The 19771-nt window shown below is 38.9% G+C and overlaps 1 protein-coding gene across 3 annotated transcripts in view; it reads right to left on the bottom strand.

Annotated features, from left to right (window-relative positions):
• fra10ac1 (FRA10A associated CGG repeat 1) overlaps nt 1-19771 on the bottom strand; it is a 70204-nt gene that overhangs the window by 47718 nt on the left and 2715 nt on the right. For all 3 annotated transcript variants that reach the window (XR_009507453.1, XR_009507452.1, XM_059947576.1), the window contains exons 2-6: nt 14791-14870; nt 13883-13978; nt 12070-12115; nt 2633-2709; nt 1515-1598 (exon numbers count right to left, since the gene is read on the bottom strand). Coding sequence is in view for 1 of the 3 variants with exons in the window: in XM_059947576.1 (XP_059803559.1) it covers nt 1515-1598; nt 2633-2709; nt 12070-12115; nt 13883-13978; nt 14791-14870 (383 nt within the window). In the remaining 2 variants the exon portion in view is untranslated. The remainder of the gene's footprint in view (nt 1-1514; nt 1599-2632; nt 2710-12069; nt 12116-13882; nt 13979-14790; nt 14871-19771) is intronic.

Here is a 19771-nt window from a genome sequence, read left to right as displayed (position 1 = left end):
AATGACCATCAAACTATATATTAAATATTTTTATCAGGGTGTTACATCAAGTTCTCCCACATCTCAGAACTTCTTTTTCTAACTGCTCATGTTATAAATGCAGAACCACTACATTTCTAGGACTTCCATAATTTACTTGTCACTGAGATGAGAAACTCAAAGCAGACATAACACATCCTAAAAAAATGGTTTAAAGATAGAGAAATTCTCTAAATTTAAGCATGACATAACATTGCCCAGCCACTGAGCATGAGTAGGCGGAGCGACATCCTTCCACCTAAGCAACAACGCCCTCCTAGCTACAACAGAAATAAAAGCCAAAATGTGCAAATCAGGTGTCTTCAAGATAATATCTTTCCTCCAACAATACCAAATAAGGCAGTCAAAGGGTTTGGTTTAAAATTTACTTTAAAAAGCACAGAAAAAGTTTGAAATACTTCCAGTATTTTTCAAGATTCGCTTAAATTTAGAGAAGATTCGTTGTTCAATTTCTGAATCAAGACAAGACTTTTTAACATTGTGGGGACCTTTTATGAATTACTTTCAAAATCTTTGATTTGTTATTATACAGATGTTGGCTAATAATATGTTTTACTGTATGATAAGTTTTTTTCCCCCTTTTTCTTTCTTTACCGAACAGCTTTTCTCGGTAGTGAGTTTAGATTTTTTTTGTATAAAAATAAAATAATTACTTTTCAATATTGAGATTCAATTTAATTTACATGAATATGGGATAAAGAAACTACAAGTGTGATTCACACATATTGTAATTGATATATGAGATACATCCTCCTGTACTCTATTCTTTTTTGTAAGAAGTCAATAAAAATATTGAAAAAGATAGAGAAATTGAAAATAATGGGTTGAATTGTTTGCGCATTTGTCAGAATTGTGGTTGCAGCTGCTGGCACCCAGTTGTTTAAACTGAGTAGGAACAAGTATGATTCAAAAAGATGGGTGGATGATGGAAATTAAGGTGATAATTGAGCTAACATGAACTGTTACTTTACTCTCACAACAATTTAAGGTACTGATGAGAGAAACTTCACCATTAAAAAATGTTTACTATGAATCATGTGGTTATCAAAGTACAGCAAATGATTAAAACTTCCATTATTCTAATTTATATCTCCAAGTAACTTCACAGTAAATATTTTAATGTAATAATGATTAAATCTATTGCAGCAGTTAAGAAAAATCAAAAGTAAATAATTAAACAACTTGTAATAAATTATAAAAATCACTTTAAAAGTTTCACTAAAATATTGTTACAGAATGAGACAATATATAATTCAAGAAAAACATTATTTACCTTTTGGCACTTCATTATCTAAAGTTTACATCTTCTGCAGAAACTTTAGCTGGTAGAAACAATAAATGCTAAAAATTAAATGTTTGGGACTTTATTTTGCTGTCAGAAGTGCTGAATGGAATGAAATTTGAAGATAGAATACATTGTCAACCGCCATAGACTGTGCAAATGTTTATAAAAGTCTACAATTGCCTGTAATTACCAGTTCATATCAGTTTCATCATCTTCTGTCCATAAGAATCTATGGTTGTCTCTTATCACATCCAGGTCTGTTTTATCATTCACTCTGCCAACAAAAATGGGATTAGCAATCATGAAGTCTTAAATTGCAAATATAAAACATATTGCGGTCTTCAAAAGCAGGACCAGTGCAATAAGTTAGAGGTACAAGTGTTTGATTTGGATCAGCAAATAAGAAAAAACACTCTGAATTTGAACAATTTGGAATTTGTTGAGCAGCAGGAGTCAAAAGGAACTCTGCAAAATTTCCATTATTCTGACAAGCCTTAGATGACACCATAGCCAGAATTTTACACAATTGAGTTCAATGGTAGTTTCAAATGGTGAAGAATACACTTCAACAGCCGTTTTCTTTGCATACAATGAAATAACGGGATTCACCCAGAAAACATTTCAGTGGTGTCAAGTTGCAGCAACCACACATCTTGGAGTGTGAACGATCTATATCTATAAAGTTATGCTACCAACTATCAAATAAATGTTTTTTTTTTCTGTTTTGATTTTCTAGGAATCCATTCTAATCATACCAGACAAACAAATATATTTATTCTCAAATGATTTTCATTCATTTTGCATCCTGGTGCAATAATTTTAAACACTGATCTTCATCTCAAGGGAGCTGGGAAGAACATGGTATTTGCTACGTCAGGACTGAAGTACTGTTGAAGGCCTGGGCTTGAAACGTCGACTATTTACTCATTTCCTTAGATGGTATCTGGCCCGCCGAGTTCCTCCAGCATTTTGCTTGTGTTGCTTGTATTCTCCAGAAAATCTAACTAAGGAACCAAATAACCTACTTCTGTGCCTAGCATTCAGAACCTGCATTTTTCTCTATTCCTTTGTGGGTTGGTTTAATAACGTACAATCATAAATACCATTTACAGTACTTTGGTTTTAACTTAAACAGAAATTAAAAATTACTAAGACAAATACTTAATCAGCTACTCTTGCTAATTGTCTGTACTGTAAACTCAATTAAGATTATTTTCACAATGCATCAATGTCATCAGCAGCACATGATTTCAAGTTGAGCATTACCTATAATAATCAATTATTGAAAATTTCTTTTTGAACACTTACGTTGATCTCTTTAAGTCTTCTTTGGAGCCACCATAATAAAGCAAATAATCATTGATGTACTTCTTGTGTCGTGCATACTTTAAAAAGTTAAGAAAATTGCCGTATTTCTGCAGATGGCAGCAGGACTACAAACATCACTTCAAAAACAGTAACTGGAGCTTGTTTCAAGTGATAGTGAAATCACAGAACCAAATCAGGCAGTTCATTAGCAGTTATACTTCATTATCAAATACTATCACCACGTAACATATATAGTGAAAATTATTCTTCTAATTCTACCAATATCACATAAAAGGTAGCAACAAAACACTGCAAATCCAGAGTTATTTGTTTTGAAGAACACACAAGCACATAGAAAGTAGAACCTTAGGCATCTGACACGAAATTGCATACAGCACTCTGCAGAAATTATTTCAAATATCTGACATCCAGAAGTGAATTACATAAAGGAGACATTTGTGCAATCTTCAAAGCTCAAAGTAGATTTGTTACATAAGTAAAAATATGTTGCTGTATACAAACCTGAGATTCATTTTCTTGTGGGCATATTCAGTAAATCCAAAGATCATAATAGAATAAAAGAAAGGTGGCACCCAACAGGGTGGACACACAAGGACTGTGCAAAACACAATGAACTGTGCAAATACAAAAATAATAATACAGCTGGTCCCCGAGTTACAAACGTCCGACTTATGGACATCTCGTACTTACGAACCGAGGAAGGAGAACGCCGTCTGCCATTTTAAGTCGTTGCCGTTGACACTGTGTTGAGTGTGTAACTTTGTACTTGGCTTAAATTTTTCTTAGCAAGATCCACCCTGACCCCGCTCCCCCGTTCTGGTCGGCTGGTGGCACAGTGAGATCAGCGCTGGGCTCGAGAACGGAGGTTCCCGAGTTCAATCCAGTGACAGACCACTCCCGTGCCAGGTTGATGTCAATCCAGTGACTCCCGTACCATCCGTGCCGGGTTGATGTCGAGTTTGCAACTCAACCTCGTAAAAAAACACTGCCACCTCCAGTTTAAATTCTCAAGCAGAATATTGTGGAGGATCAAATACCCAAACCCAGCACAGCCCCCACTTGTCCCATTTAACCTGTCTCAGTGCGGAGGACTTTAGGACCTGGGGAATTCAGTGCAGTGGTCCTTAGGACCCAGCGGACCTCTGGAGGCGGCGGAGGTCGGGACCCGCTGCTCATAGTGTTTCAGTTCCGGTGATGGGAAGCGATCACGATTGAAAATAAAGTGGAAATAATAAAACGTTTGGAAAGAGGTGAAACGCCATCGATCATTGGAAAAGCGTTGGGCTACAGTCAGTCAACGATCGGAATAATTTTAAAGGATAAAGTGAGAATAATGGAGCATGTGTAAGGCCCTGCCCCAATGACAGCTACAATTATTACTAACATTGCAGTGGTTTAATTATTGGAATACATAAATTTCTTAAGTATGCACAGAAAGGTAAAATATATACTATATTTAAAATATTTTACTATATATAAAATATATACTATATACTAAGACAAATGTTTGACCAATTGACGCTAAATAATACTAGATGTACTTGTTCCGACTTGGGTACAAATCCGACTTAAAGATGGACTCAGGAACGGAACTCATTTGTATCCTGAGGACTGCCTGTAATAATTAAATATTGAGAACTTGGGATCAAGAGTTGATGAAAGTGAGTCCATAGGTTGTGGGAATAGCTCAGTGATGGGGCAAGTGAAGTTATCCCTCTGGTTCAAGAGCCTGATGGTTGAGGGGTAATAACTGTTCCTGAACTCTTGTACCTTCTTCCTGATGGCAGCAGTGAGAACATAGCCTGGGTGGTGGGGATCTCTGATGATGGATGCTGCTTTTACAACAACACTCCTTTTAGATGTGGTCAGTGGTGGGAGGGCTTTACCTGTGATGGACTGGGCTATATCCAGTACTTTTTGTAGGATTTTTCATTAAAGAGCATTGGTGTTTCCATTCCAGACTGTGATGCAACCACTCAATATACCTTTCACTGCATATCTACACAAGTTTGTCACGCAAAATCTTTGCAAACTTCAAAGGAAGTAGAAGCACTGTCATGCTTTCTTCGTAATTGCACTTAATGTGCTGGGCTCTCTGAAATGATAACACTTAAAAATTTAAAGTTGCTGACCCTCTCCACAGCTGACCCTGCTCCGCCCCCCCTCCCCCCACCCACCCAAAGAGGACTGGCTCATTGATGAAGTTTCCTCTTCTTGAAGTCAATAATCAACTTCTTGCTGACAGAGAGAGAGGTTGTTGTTGTGGCACCACTCAGCCAGATTTTCAATCTCCCTCCTATATGCAGATTCATCACCACTGTGACGAGATCCTAAGGTTTATTCATTATGGACTGCGCCTTTAAAAAGAAAAAGTTTTATTCATTATGGACTGTGCCTTTAAAAAGAATGTGTGTACACTGATTCAGAGAGAGCACCGAGCAGCTTCTGAGTCGCTGTGCTGATGGAAGGGTGGAGCTATATAATGGAGAACTGGCATTCAGCATGTTTGGGACATATACAAGGTCAGCTGGCTTTTCAGACAGACACACGAGACCCATGGAAGACACAGACAGAAATACAGAAGAAATAGACATAGATGAGTTTTAAGTGCCCACGAAAAGGGTGAGTTTTGCTTGCAGTGCGGAAAAGGGGTGATCGGCGGAAAGCTATCGGTGTGTTTAACCCATGCCTGGGTTGATAGCCTTACCGTGTGAAAATGGTACCCTTTTGTGTGGTCACAGTCAGTGACTTTAACAGGACTTCGTAGGACAACGTGGGAAGAATAGACGGCATTGGCTTACTTGGAAAACAAATCACCTCTCTTTCTCGCCACAGTTCTACCCAACTCAATACCACGAACTGGACTGACTTCATTTATATACCATTGTAATACCGTATCACTTACCACCTAAGCTTGAAGAAGTTTGGGGTTTTATATTTGTACACTTATATATGCATAAACTCTGATAACCTGTTTGTTTTATCTGGTTTTATATTACTATATTACGTAGATAGTAATAAATAGTGTTTTGTTAATAGCAAAACCAGACTCCAGCTGTGTTCCATCTCTGCTGGTTCTTCTAACCCGTTACGGGGTATATAACACCACCTTTGATCAGGCCAATGACAATCAAACGTCAATATAGCATTGGAGCTGTGCTTATCCACACAGTCGTAAATGTAAAGTAAGAAGAGCATGGGCCTAAGCACACAGCCTTGTGGTGCACCTGTGCTAACAGAGGTTGTGGAGGAGATGTTGTTACCAATCTTTGTATCTAATATCCTCAAGTTTGCCTATAGTTTAAAAATTGGAAAATAAAACTGCTAATGCTGTAAATCTACAAAATAAACTTTACATTCTGGAAATACTCCATGTGTCAGGCTGCATCTGTTAGAAAAAAGTCAGTTCAAAAGAACTACAATATTTACCAGTTCTGACAAGGGGTCTTCTTTCTCCGTATCTCTTCACACTTGTGACCTGACCTGCTGAGTATTTCCAGCTCACTGCCTTTTTTATTTCAGCTATAATTTGCGACGAAGGTTTGTCTCTTTCATTCCATCTTGGAGAAATTGTTGGAGTTTTGCATTCAGAAGCAAATAGTCGTGAAACAGAATTTCTTGTTCCCAATGTTACTGGCAATTTAACATTTTAGGAACAGCTTTTTTCCCCTCTGCCATCAGATTTCAGAATGGTCCATGAACTCATGACCACGACCTCACAATTCATCTTTTGCACGACTTATTTATTTTATTTAATATTTTAACTTATAGTATTTTTTGTTGTCTTGCCCTGTACTGCAGCCACAAAGTAATAAATACCTTGAAATATATCAGTGATAATAAACCTGACTATGAGGCTAGCATGCTGGATTTGGCTGTCTGGAACTGTTATTCTAGTTCATTCAAAGTCAGAAGGACAACAGTTTTCCATGAACTGTTCCAATTTTTTTTTCATAACAGTAAATGCAATATTAAAGAGAGTATCAGCAACATCTGTGTTTGAAAAACACCATCTGGATTCCGCACTATTTCAGTTCAATTATAAAATCAGTGCTCTTTTATTCTGTTCCAAAGCCAGAATTCTGACAATAAACAAAAGACGTACTCAAGGCATCTAAATAACAAACTAAACCTCTGTGCCAGCATCAGCTGTGAGAAGGTTAACATTGCAGATCTTTTAAAGCAACGCTGATGAGCATAAACAACTGATTAATTGTTCAGATAAAGAATCATATTTAGATCAATAACACTCTGACCTAATGGATATTATGTCTCCTGGTAGCATATTGTTGCAGCATGTTTGTTTTCCCACTGGGAAACTGAATGTTTCTCATCTCTTAATTGCAAAGACAGACATTATATAATATGGTTATGCCTTTTTATGTGATGAGTGTTTTCCCTGAGCTTCTCTCAGCCTTATGGTCACCGTAGTTACAGTGGACCAGATCTGACCTTCTGCCTGCAATCCCTCCCCTCTGGCAATCACTGCTTAAGAGGGGGACAATTTGTCTGACTACACCAGAGAGTGAGTAGATATCAGGCGGGGATGGAGCTTTGGCCTCTTAGTCCGTGAGCCAGGACCCCAAATTTGGGTCACTGGTACCATCTGGGTGTGATAATTCTTATAGTGATTTTTGACAAGGTATATGCCCCTAGTGCTAGAAAATATGTGATAGCATTGCAGTGGTGGTAACTTTCTGTGTGAAAAACTCAATTTATAACCCCATGCCAAAACACACTTTTCAAAACTGTACATAGCACAGAATAAAGCATTCTTCTTCAAACTGATGGTTCTCTCTTATTATTGGCGCTTTGTCTTTGAAAATTGGTGGGAATATAACTCAGACTATATGTTTTTCAGAAAAGTTGTTAAAATTAGCATCTCTACAAATGTCATCTATTACTGGCAGTGACTACACATTTCATAAGATGTACTTCTGTTTTCATGTTTCACATTTATATCTTGTATATCACCATTTATACATACATTTATATCACCTTTGCAGCAGGTGCTTTTTTCACCAGCAACGTTAACGTGATTTTTTTCTGTTTCAGGTACTGTGGTGGTGGGATAGTCCTACACAATAGAGGAGAGAAAATAGTAGAGTAGATTTAGATCTGGTGTAGCTGAATCACTTTGCTTCAGAATGGAGAGCCATAAGAACAAAGAATCTATTAAGAAGCAGTGTATCATGCACCAGAAAACATCAAGAGAAGATGATGACCATTTAGTTAGTCAAGACTATGAATCCTGGAAAACATTACTTGAAGCAGCCACAATGAGAAACTAAGCCCCTATTTTAGACGTTGCTAAAGAACTTGGAGAAAAAGAAGTCCCAAGAATCTACTATCACCGAAAATGCTGAAGCCTCTTCACCATGATGAGAGACTTAGAGGTTCTGAAAAGGAAAGCCAAGGAAAGCATTACTGATGAAGCTGGTGAGAATATCTGTACATCAAAAAGGCCAAGTAGCATATCTTCACCAGAAGCAAGGGTGTATGATCAAATCTGCATTTTTTGTAATAAGGTGAAATTTCTGAAGGGCTCCAAGTCACGTGAAAAGCTTACACAAGCTGTACAACTCAGAGCTGACCAAACACTACGAGAAGGTACAACCCAAAAGGAAGATGAAAAGATTCTAGCAGTAACAAGCAGGGACATAGTTGCTGCAGAGGCCCATTATTATGTTTCATGCTATAAGGATTATACCACAATCAAAAAAAGGAACCTGAGTACAAAGAGAATGATGATGAAACAGATGGTGATGAACGGTATAAAAGGATTGAAAGGGAAGTCTATGAAGATCTTTTCAAGTACATCAAAACTGATATCATACCCAACAAGATGATTGTACAAGTTACTTCTTTGGTCACAAAACTTGAATCTTTCATGCTATCTGGTGGAGTTACACTCCTACAAGATTCTACAAGGAAGCACATTTGGAGGAAACTGAAATCTGAGCTGAGCAATTCAGTAGATGCATTTCCAGATGACAAAGGAAAATTGTTAATGGTTCCTGAAAGTGTATCATTAAGGGATATTGGCTTGTAAATTCAAACTCTACAGAGGGAACCCAAAGTTTGGAGGGCCAAGGCAACCAATTTCGACAAGATCAACCCATTTGCAGAGAAGCGGGACCTCATTAGCATATCTAAGGCAAAGGTAGCCCCGAAGGGCATTGCCTTCGACCTGATGAAGGCATATGAGATTGGTGAGCAATGCTGTGCAACCTTCAAGGATGAGATACTAGAGTAAGACCCACCACCAAAGAAATTCCATGATCCAATGAAAACCAACAAGTCAAAAACATTCAGTGATGTGTAAGAAGAGAGGAGTGAAATCAAATGGGCGGGCGATCATCTTGAAAGCAGACAGGTCTTTGTTTGGACGCATCATAGTGATGGCACAAGGGCGCAGTCTACGTATGGAGGATATCCTTTCTCATTCCCTTGGACCATTGCCCTGGGCCACACCAGAACAATTGCTGAGAAAGACAAATAAAGCTACTTTAGCCACAACCTTGCAGAAAAATGTAACTATAAGAGCAACTCCCAGGAAACTCTGCTACATTGGTTGATGGAATGAACTTGGTCCAAAGAGTGAAAGGTGATCAAGTTACTTTCAGAGATGTTGCCACAACAGTTCTGGGTATTGCTCTGAGGGAAGGCAGTCAGAGTAGCAGAATAGATGTTGTGTTCCACACATACAAGGATAACTCTAGAATAGTGAAAGATCTCTATGGGGTGAAGAGACTGGTCATGAGTTGCAAGTTATCACAGGCACACAGACGGTGAGGCAGTGGAGGAGCTTCCTGAACAAAGTCAGTAATAAAAATAGTCTCATTAGCTTCATAGTCCAGGAATGGAGGAAGTTACAGAGTAAAGCTACAGAAGATTCTGTATGCAACTGTGAATGACAAATGTTACAGAATCACATCTCAAGACAGTGAGGAGGTGTCAGCTCTTCAGTGTCAACAAGAAGCAGGTAGCCGCCTACTTCTCCATGTTGCCCATCCCACAAGCGAGGGATACCAATCTGTAGTGATCTGCTCAGAAGACACAGATGTCTTTATCATGTCTTTAGCATTTTGTGACAGGATTGAGGCCCCATTGTTCCAGAAGTGTGGCACTAGAACCCGTACAAGGTTTGTAGACATCAGGAAGGTTGCTGCCAATGTTGGCATAGAGGCCTGTAGGGCTCTAATTGGGTTACACAGGATGTGACACTGTAGGCGCTTTTGCAGGCAAAGGGAAGACAAGTACCCTAAAACTTCTGACCAGCAACAGAGAAACTCAGGACACATTCTTAAGAGCTGGGTCAGGAATGGGACCTCTCCCCAGAACTAATGGACAAACTGGAGGCATTTACATCTCTCCTGTATGCCCCAAATGCATCGATCACCAAGGTCAACGTGCTCAGGTATCACCTCTTCTGTGCCAAAAAGGTGAAATCGAAAGTCATCAACTCCCACCATGCAAGGACTGCTTAACAAAACAGGCATGGCGAGCTGGTATATGGAGATGCCTGGAGAAGGACCCACAAGTGCTAAGCCCTGTTGGCAGAGGATGGAAGATGGAGAGAGAAGAGATAGCTGAACAGTTGGTGGTGCATTGGATGGAAGGCCAGCAGCACCCAATTCTGTCCTGGATCTACTGGCCTGTAACTGTCCAAAAAAATGTTCACTCCCAAGATGTATGTGTGTTGCAAATGGCCTCAGGTGTACTGATATGTGTAGACTGGCAGACTGTGAGAACCAGGCATCCACCTCAGAGAGTGTGGAAAGTTCAGATGAAGATGTGGAAGACGTGGAAGACTTGGAAAATTATTATGATTATTAATAGGTTATGAAAGTATGGAAAACAAAATATGGAAAGCAGTCTTTGATTAAATATATTCATTTTACAACCTAAGTTATGGCCGTGTGGAACCCCACATTTGAACTATTGTACAGTAATTCTATATGTTATGACAAAAGCTTTAGACTGTTTTGATTTGCTACAACAATATGGAAAATATCATGACATTGATAAAACTCCAGAAATCTCCCCAAATGAGGTTTTTTACCTTTGGGGAGGGGGTAACATTTTCCGCTGTACTGATGTTAATATGTAATATATTCAAAAAGTGATTACTTATTTGAATTCCTGAATAAATTCTCTATAAATCCATGTGATTATATGTGTCCTAGGGTTTTTATTGACTTTTCCAAAATAAACAACAGACAAATATTTTTCTAAAAATGAAATGATTCACTCTATTGAAATTGGGCACTGTACTGCGAGTGCCACCAATGACATAGTTTTCAATGTAGAATTTTATAATAACATTTGATAAAATGTGCTTGAACTCAGCTATCATTGTGACAAATTTCAATGTTGAGGGATCACTGATAACAAAAAACCACCAGGTTGAATATATACGTGGTACTTTATATTGGCCACTTTTCAGACATGTTTATTTCAGGGTAGTGTTATAAAATGCAGGATAGCACACATAAAGCTACCACTGATGCAACGCTATCACACATTTTCTAACGCTAGAGATGAACACCCTGCCAAAAATCACTATGAGCATTATTCCTCTCAGATGGTATTGACCAACCCTATTGGCTCACGGACTATCTGACATTCCGGGTACATTCATGCAAATAGTTAACAACTATCCATTGAAATGTAATTTTGAAAGGTTATTTTTAAAATATCAGCTTACTTGCAGATAATTGAAAATCTGAACTCCAAGTAAAATAAATTAAATGTATACCTTTCCCATCTGCAGACTACGAATCCCCAATGAATTAAGATTTCTAACCTGGCATAGGATCAGAGCAGCAATCCAGCCATGTAATTCTGGGAAAGCCCAGCAAGACTGGGCTTCAGTGGTGGACTCCATGTAGAGTTCAGACAGAGCAGCAGCTGTGCCAGAACTTTCCTTCTAAAATGAAGAAGTGCTTCTCCACATGCCATTTCCGATCTGATAATGATGAATCCAAAGCTAACTTCTAATTTTCTTTAAGGTCACAAAATTATCAGTCTCCTTATCTCAGGTCTTTCCTCAGCTGATGACTTTCCCAGCTTGGAAACACAAGCATGCCACTACCAAATTTTTTCAATACCTTTCCCCTTTACAACATTGTTGGCATCCTAAGTAAGCCCTTTACCTTTCACTATAGTTTCTTAAAATAAAATCCTAAAATGCAGTTGGATAACAACTTCATAACTAATTTTTATCCTAGTCTTAGAATATATATTTTTAAAGTATCCATAGTCTAATTGCAACTGCAATACTTTTGAAGAAATATGTTATATATATAAACTAATGATTTTGTTAGTTTTATTTTAACTGTAAACTCCTTGTTAAGCTCTTTCCCCATTCACTACTATGACTTCTGATAGTTGATTTCTGATTTCAAGGATACAGCATCCATAGCAATAAGATGGAAACATCGGTTTCTTGCTTCTTCCCTATTAAAAAAAAACATTTCATGAAAGCAAATCTTACAGTTATATAGTTATATAATCTTACAGTCAATGTTATGGCAAAGGAAAGGTCATAGGGGTGTTTTTCAGTCTCAGGAATTCCAAAACTGCTTTATAATGAATAAATTTATTGATGGATAATCAGTTTTGTATTCAAATATGGATGCCAATTTGTGTACTACAATGTCACAACACAACCATACCTTCATATTCCTTGGGTAATACATATTGTCCCACATACAAGACGTTTACAATAGTAACGCAGAATCATTCACATCTAGCTACAATAATGCCCATTGCCTGAACTTCAAAAATTGCTGTTATCCTCTGACTATGGATACTGCATCATAAGGAACAAAAGGTGATTCATGTGACAAAATGGTCCAAATCAAGATTTGCATAATTTACTATAAGGGTTGCAAGCCGATGCTATAACCATATAACACCATATAACCATATAACAATCACAGCACGGAAACAGGCCATCTCGGCCCTCCTAGTCCGTGCCAAACTCTTAATCTCACCTAGTCCCACCTACCCGCACTCAGCCCATAACCCTCCACTCCTTTCCTGTCCATATACCTATCCAATTTTACCTTAAATGACACAAATGAACTGGCCTCTACTACTTCTACATGAAGCTCATTCCACACAGCTATCACTCTCTGAGTAAAGAAATACCCCCTCGTGTTTCCCTTAAACTTCTGCCCCCTAACTCTCAAATCATGTCCTCTTGTTTGAATCTCCCCTACTCTCAATGGAAACAGCCTATTCACGTCAACTCTATCTATCCCTCTCAAAATTTTAAATACCTTGATCAAATCCCCCCTCAACCTTCTACGGTCCAATGAATAGAGACCTAACTTGTTCAACCTTTCTCTGTAACTTAAGTGCTGAAACCCAGGTAACATCCTAGTAAATCGTCTCTGCACTCTCTCTAAGTTATTGATATCTTTCCTATAATTCGGTGACCAGAACTGTACACAATATTCCAAATTTGGCCTTACCAATGCCTTGTACAATTTTAACATTACAACCCAACTTATGTACTCAATGCTTTGATTTATAAAGGCCAGCGTTCCAAAAGCCTTCTTCACCACCCTACCTACATGAGACTCCACCTTCAGGGAACTATGCACTGTTATTCCTAGATCTCTCTGTTCCTCTGCATTCCTCAATGCCCTACCATTTACCCTGTATGTTCTATTTGGATTATTCCTGCCAAAATGTAGAACCTCACACTTCTCAGCATTAAACTCCATCTGCCAACGTTCAGCCCATTCTTTTAAACGGCATAAATCTCCCTGCAAGCTTTGAAAACCCACCTCATTATCCACAACACCTCCTACCTTAGTATGATCAGCATACTTACTAATCCAATTTACCACCTCATCATCCAGATCATTGGGCCCAAAACAGATCCCCGAGGCACCCTGCTAGTCACCGGCCTCCATCCTGATAAACAATTATCCACCACTACTCTCTGGCATCTCCCATCTAGCCACTGTTGAATCCATTTTATTACTCCAGCATTAATACCTAATGAATGAACCTTCTTAACTAACCTTCCATGTGGAACTTTGTCAATTACTTTGTAATTACTTTGAAAGCTAATTACTTCTAAGATGCTTTTTCAGTTATTTGGTTAATTTGTCAGAGGTAATAGCAATTTTTCCAAGGCAAATAATTTATTGAAGTTATAACATCTTAAAAATGTACTTTTTTATCTGAATTCCTTAAAAATAGTCTTACCTGTCCCCTTCCTGAGCCGCAAATTGCTTGTGGGGCAATCGGGTGTATTTTTCCTTTTGGAATGGCTTTTTAAGTATCGTAGCATCATTTCTTGTCCTAGAATTGAAATTGCATGCAGTATATGTCAAACTATTTAATGCATAACAATTAGCAGGGATTACATTAAAATAAAGAAATTACAATCAAAACTCTGAACACTGAACAATTGCTACAAAACTCCAGAACTATTTGAGAAGTGTACCTGAAGAGAAAACCATTGTAAGCACTAATATATTCATATCTACAGCATTTTCAGCCTGCTAATTGAACTAGATACAAATTCTAAGGCCATAAGTAAATTGGGCATGTGCTTGAATGGATAATACATAGAGAATTATGGAACTAATGCAGGCAAGTGGGATTAACAAAGATATATAGTGGCATGATAATTGCAATAGATGTGGTGGGCTGAAGGCCCCAATTTATTTGCTGTACAGGTCTAGGACTCTAAGTTAGCATTGATAGCATTGTCTTTCCTTTTCATTTCCAATCCCCAGGTCACTGTTTCAAACAAACACCCTAATACCTGGATATCACTACTCTTCATTCTTTCTGTTGTCATTTTCTGATATTGTATTTTATTCAGTATCTGTAGAAATTTACCATCTTTTTTTGTGGCAGAAATGATATTATAAACTACTGCTAAGGTAAGCTGTATATTTCACTTGCATGCCATAATTTACATGATCACTTCTGTCAAGGCAATGTCTTCGATATAAAAGTTATGTTCTTCATTTTTAAATAATATTTCCAATGGAAGTATTAGATTGTTCTTTATTAATTAACATTTAAACAACTAACAAAATAAATACCTGGAGAAAATGTAATTCTTGCACGATGTTCTTAGCTAAAGGGCAACTGTAATTTACCTTTGACTTTTACAATTGGATATCTCTGCTTCATTTTCATCATCACTGAATTCTGAATCATAACCCCCAGCACCATGCTCCTGTGGACAAAAAAAAATAACCATGGAACAAACATGTACATCTAATTTCAAGACGTAAAATGTTTCAGGATGTAAAATGCTTGATAATTGTGTGTTTATATTTTAGGATTTAGACAAATTATAATTTACTGCAGAAACAGAAACTTTTTTTGGCTGATAACACTTTCATTCATAGCACCTTCCTGATCTTCATTTTATTATCCCCCAGAATTTTACCCCTCTTCAGTAGAAATCTGATAATCCTGCATATTTGGGACATTGATGGTAACTGACCAGTGGACTTTCTGGACTATTGGATGTCATGTGGAGTCTAGGACCAAAAGGCATAGAAGGATGTCCATTTAGAACAGAGGTGAGGGTAGCGAATCTGTAGAATTCATTGCCACAGGCATCTGTGGAGGCCAAGTTACTGGGTATACTTAAAGCGGACATTGATAGGTTCTTGATTAGTAAGAGTTTCTTGATTATAGAGAGAAGGCAGGGGAATGCAGTTGAAAGGGATGGAATCAGTCATGATTGAACGATGGAGCAGGCTCAATGGGCTAAATGGCCTAATTCTGCTCCCATATCTTATGGTCAATGTGGACATATTGGGCCGGAGGATCCATTTTCATGCTGTACTACTCTAAGAAAGGTGAAGCTCTGTTCTTCTATCTCACTCTGAGTTTTCTTATAACAACATAGATGCCTAAAAACAGAAAAGTCAAAGTGAGAATTGGACAAAAAGTCACAGGTCAAGATTAGGTGTGCCCTTTCAGATTAAACCAGCTGTCTTATCTGCATTCAGTTTCTCCAATATAGAGACCACATCATGGTCCAGCGAGTCCAAAAGACTAAAGAATGGTGGATTCAGTCAGTTACGTCACAGCTACAGCTCTCCCCTCCATCATATAACTTTTGCTAATTTAAGTTCATGTAATTTACGTTTGTCTTATGTTTGGATAACAGAGTGGCTCTCTACCATCGCCAGATACAGAGATCGCTCAAAAGCAAACCTTCATGAAAATCTGCTGGTTAGATTACGTGACCTCGGCTTGCTGAGGGAATTTGGCCTGCAGTCCTCGGAGTCACCTGATGCCAGTGGCCCGAGGTGGGGACAGCGTAAGCGGTGTGCAAGGAAGCGGAAGCAAGGCGAGCAGGCAGGAGTCCATGCCAGGATAAAAGCAAGCCCTAGCCGGCCGGCTCTCCCGTACATTCTGCTCTCCAATTGACATTAAATTGGACTACATCTGTGGCAACGAAATACTCGGCAGGAGTACAGAAACAGATGGAATCCCGGACACCGCCATTAAGCTGATTATTTATGTAACAGGTTTTCCCCCAAGCCATCGGACAACAAACCTGACCTCTGCTGTGCCTATTGTCTTGTTTATTATTTATTGTAATGCCTGCACTGTTCTGTGTACTTCATGCAGTCCTGGGTAGGTCTGTAGTCTAGTGTAGTTTTTGTGTTGGTTTACAGAGTTCAGTGTCGTTTTTATATTGTTCATATAGCACCATGGCCCTGAAAAACATTGTCTCATTTTTACCGTGTACTGTATCAGCAGTTATGGTTGAAATGACAATAAAAAGCAACTTGACTTGACTTGGTCATGTAATGTATTGCACTGCTGCTGAAAACAAGCTAATTTTCAAGGCTTATACTTTTCATTTATACCCGGGTATGTAATAAATCTGTACTTGAGAATTAATGAGGTGTTTCTCAGGCTGCATTTGTGGTTTCATTGCTTTTCTTTTCCTAGGGATTTTTTTGATCTTTACTGACCAGAGAAGAAATGCTAGCTGAAAGGTTCTTATTCAAGAAGGACAATAGGTGGAAATGGGCCTTCAAGTCCAATGTCAGTGATGGGGTAAGATATTTGACAACATTTGAGGGGAAGAATTAATTTATAGATTTAGATTCAGATTATTTATTGATTCCATAAGGTTGTTATAGTTGGGGGTGGTAATGGGGACAAGCTCCCACTGCTTATTAAATGCTTCCATGGGGTGCACCTAAAGTAGTCTCAAACAACCAAGTCCAACTCCTGGCCTTCACGTGTGGCTTAGCTACTAAGCCTAGTGGAACTGACAGGAGAAGGGGCAAAGGTGGGTTACTAGCTCCTTAGAACTAGTTGCTTCAGGTAGATGGGGTTTTTCAGCCATGATTGGCAGCTCATCTAGGAGAAGGAAAACTGATCTCAAATCTCTGTTGCCTTGCGGCTATAGGCTTTGGGAATAAACCCTGAGCGAAAAATCTGGAGCTGGAGTCATCCAGCTATATTTAATTCAATGCTGTCTGGCAACTGCTGTGACATTGCTGGTACCAAATTGTATTGGTCTCTGCCATTCCTTTGGGTTCATCAGATGCGTGGAGGGGGAGCTTGCTACATGGGAAACAGCTTGTTTTCCATATTGTACTGCCTTAGCTTGCATATCTAGACAGCTAGGATGCAACATCCATAATCAACTCTGACTGACAGAGGCTTCATATGGAAACATGTAGTGAAATATGTTGTTTGTGTTAACAACCAACACACCTAAGCATGTGCTGGAAGCAGCCCACAAGTGTCACTACTCATTCTGGCACAAGCATCATATGCCTACAATACTCGGCAGAACAACACAGAACTCGAGAAGCAAAAAGCAGTGATATCAGAACAAGCCCCTTTTCTTTCCTCCCACACAAACTTCTGATCGGCCTGTAGACTTCAATATTCGGTATTGAACCCTGGACTAGCCAATACTCTAATTGGACCCCAAACTCCAGACTAAACCTTAAACTAATCCTAAATCCGCTCTCTACACTCAAAACCATCCCTATGAATTCACTGCGAAGGCAGGGATTAATCAAGGATAGCCAGCATAATTTTGATGGGGATAGATCCTGACAGATGAGTTTTAATTTTTTTAAAGAAGAAATGAAACACATTGATCAGGGCATTGCAAATGATGTAGTCTACATGTACTTTCAAGTAAGATCTTTGATAAGGTTCTGTATGAGAATCTGTTCGGGTCATTTGGGGGTCAGTTACAAGCATATTATGCTTTTGTATAATCCATTGTTAATAGAAAGATAATGTGCAGTAGGCCAGAATATAAAAAATAGCACAAGAAAACCTAAACAAGAATGGTCACAGGCAGAAATGGCCAGTTCTGATACGGAATGAAAGAAACAGCAAGTTACCTAAAGTTGGAGAATTCAGTATTAAATACAGAATATGTGACGCCTCATAAGATATAGGAGCAGAATTAGACCATTTGCCCCTTTGAGTCTGCTCTGCCAGTTCATCACGACTGATCCGTTTTTCCTCTCAGCCTGGGGATACAAATTGACAATAAACTGGACTGGTCAAAGAACTCTGACACTGTCTACAAGAAGGGTTAGAGCCGTCTCTATTTCCTGAGGAGACTGAGGTCCTTTAACATCTGCCAGATGATGCTGAGGATGTTCTACGAGTCTGTGGTGGCCAGTGTTATCATGTCTGCTGTCGTGTACTGGGGTAGCAGGCTGAGGGTAGCAGACACCAACAGAATCAACAAACTCATTTGTAAGGCCAGTGATGTTGTGGGAGTGGAACTGGACTCTCTTGACAGTGGTGTCTGAAAAGAGGATGCTGTCCAAGTTGCATGCCATCTTGGACAATGCCTCCCATCCACTCCATAATGTACTGGTTAGGCACAGGAGTACATTCAACCAGAGACTCATTCCACCGAGATGAAACACTGAGCGTCATAGGAAGTCATTCCTGCCTGTGGCCATCAAACTTTACAACTCCTCCCTCAGAGTGTCAGACACCCTGAGCGAATAGGCTGGTCCTGGACTAATTTCCACTTGGCATGATTAACTTATTATTATTTAATTATTTATGGTTTTATATTGCTATATTTCTACACGATTCTTGGTTGGTGCGACTGTAACGGAAACCCAATTTCCCTCGGGATCAATAAAGTATGTCAGTCTGTCTGTCCATCAGTCTCATGCCATCCCCCCTTAACCCTTCATACCCTGACCAATCAAGAATCTATCAACCTCTACCTTAAATATACAGAGAAACTTGACCTCCAGAGCTGCCTGTGGCAAAGAATTCCACAGATTCTCCACTCTCTCTGGCTAAAGAAATTCCCCCTCATTTCCATTCTAAAACGATGCTCTCTATTCTGAGGCTGCATCCTCTGGTCTTAAGACTCTCCCACCATAGGAAACATCCTCTCCATGTTCACTCTATCAAGGCCTTTCACCATTCAATAGGTTGCAATTAGGTCACACATCATTCTTCTGAATTCTAGTGAATAAAAGCCCAGAGTCATCAAACTCTTCATATGACAAGGCACTGCATCCTGGAATCATTTTTATGAACATCCTTTGAACCCTCTCCAGTTTTAGCACATCCTTTCTAAGATGAAGGGCCCAAATCTGCTCAATATACTCCAAGTGATGCCTCACCAGTGTGCTATAAAGTATCAACATTACATCCTTTTATATAACAGTCCTCTTGAATTGAACGCTAGCATTTCATTTGCCTTCCTCACCGCAAACTCAACCATCAAATGAGCCTTTAGGGAATCCTGCACAAAGACTCTGAAGTCCCTTTGTGCCTCAGTTTTTTTTAATATTTTCTCTCCATTTAGAAAACAGTAAACCCTTTCATTTCTTCTACCAAAGACCATGACCATACAATTCCTGACACTGTATTCTATCTACCACTTCTTTGGCCATTCTCCTAATCTGTTGAAGTCCTGCAGCCTCTCTATTTCCTCAAAACTACCTGGCCCTCCACCTATCTTCATATCATCTGCAAACTTTGCTACACAGCCATCAATTCCATCATCCAAATCATTGCCATATAACGTAATAAGAATCGGTTCCAACACAGACCCCTGTGGAACACCACTAGTCTCTGGCAGCCAATCAGAAAAGG

The sequence above is a fragment of the Hypanus sabinus genome, chromosome 22, assembly GCF_030144855.1.
Source record: "Hypanus sabinus isolate sHypSab1 chromosome 22, sHypSab1.hap1, whole genome shotgun sequence".
NCBI lineage: Eukaryota > Metazoa > Chordata > Chondrichthyes > Myliobatiformes > Dasyatidae > Hypanus > Hypanus sabinus.
The sequence above is the reverse complement of the archived record's forward strand: the minus strand, read 5'-3'. Positions and strand labels throughout refer to the sequence as shown.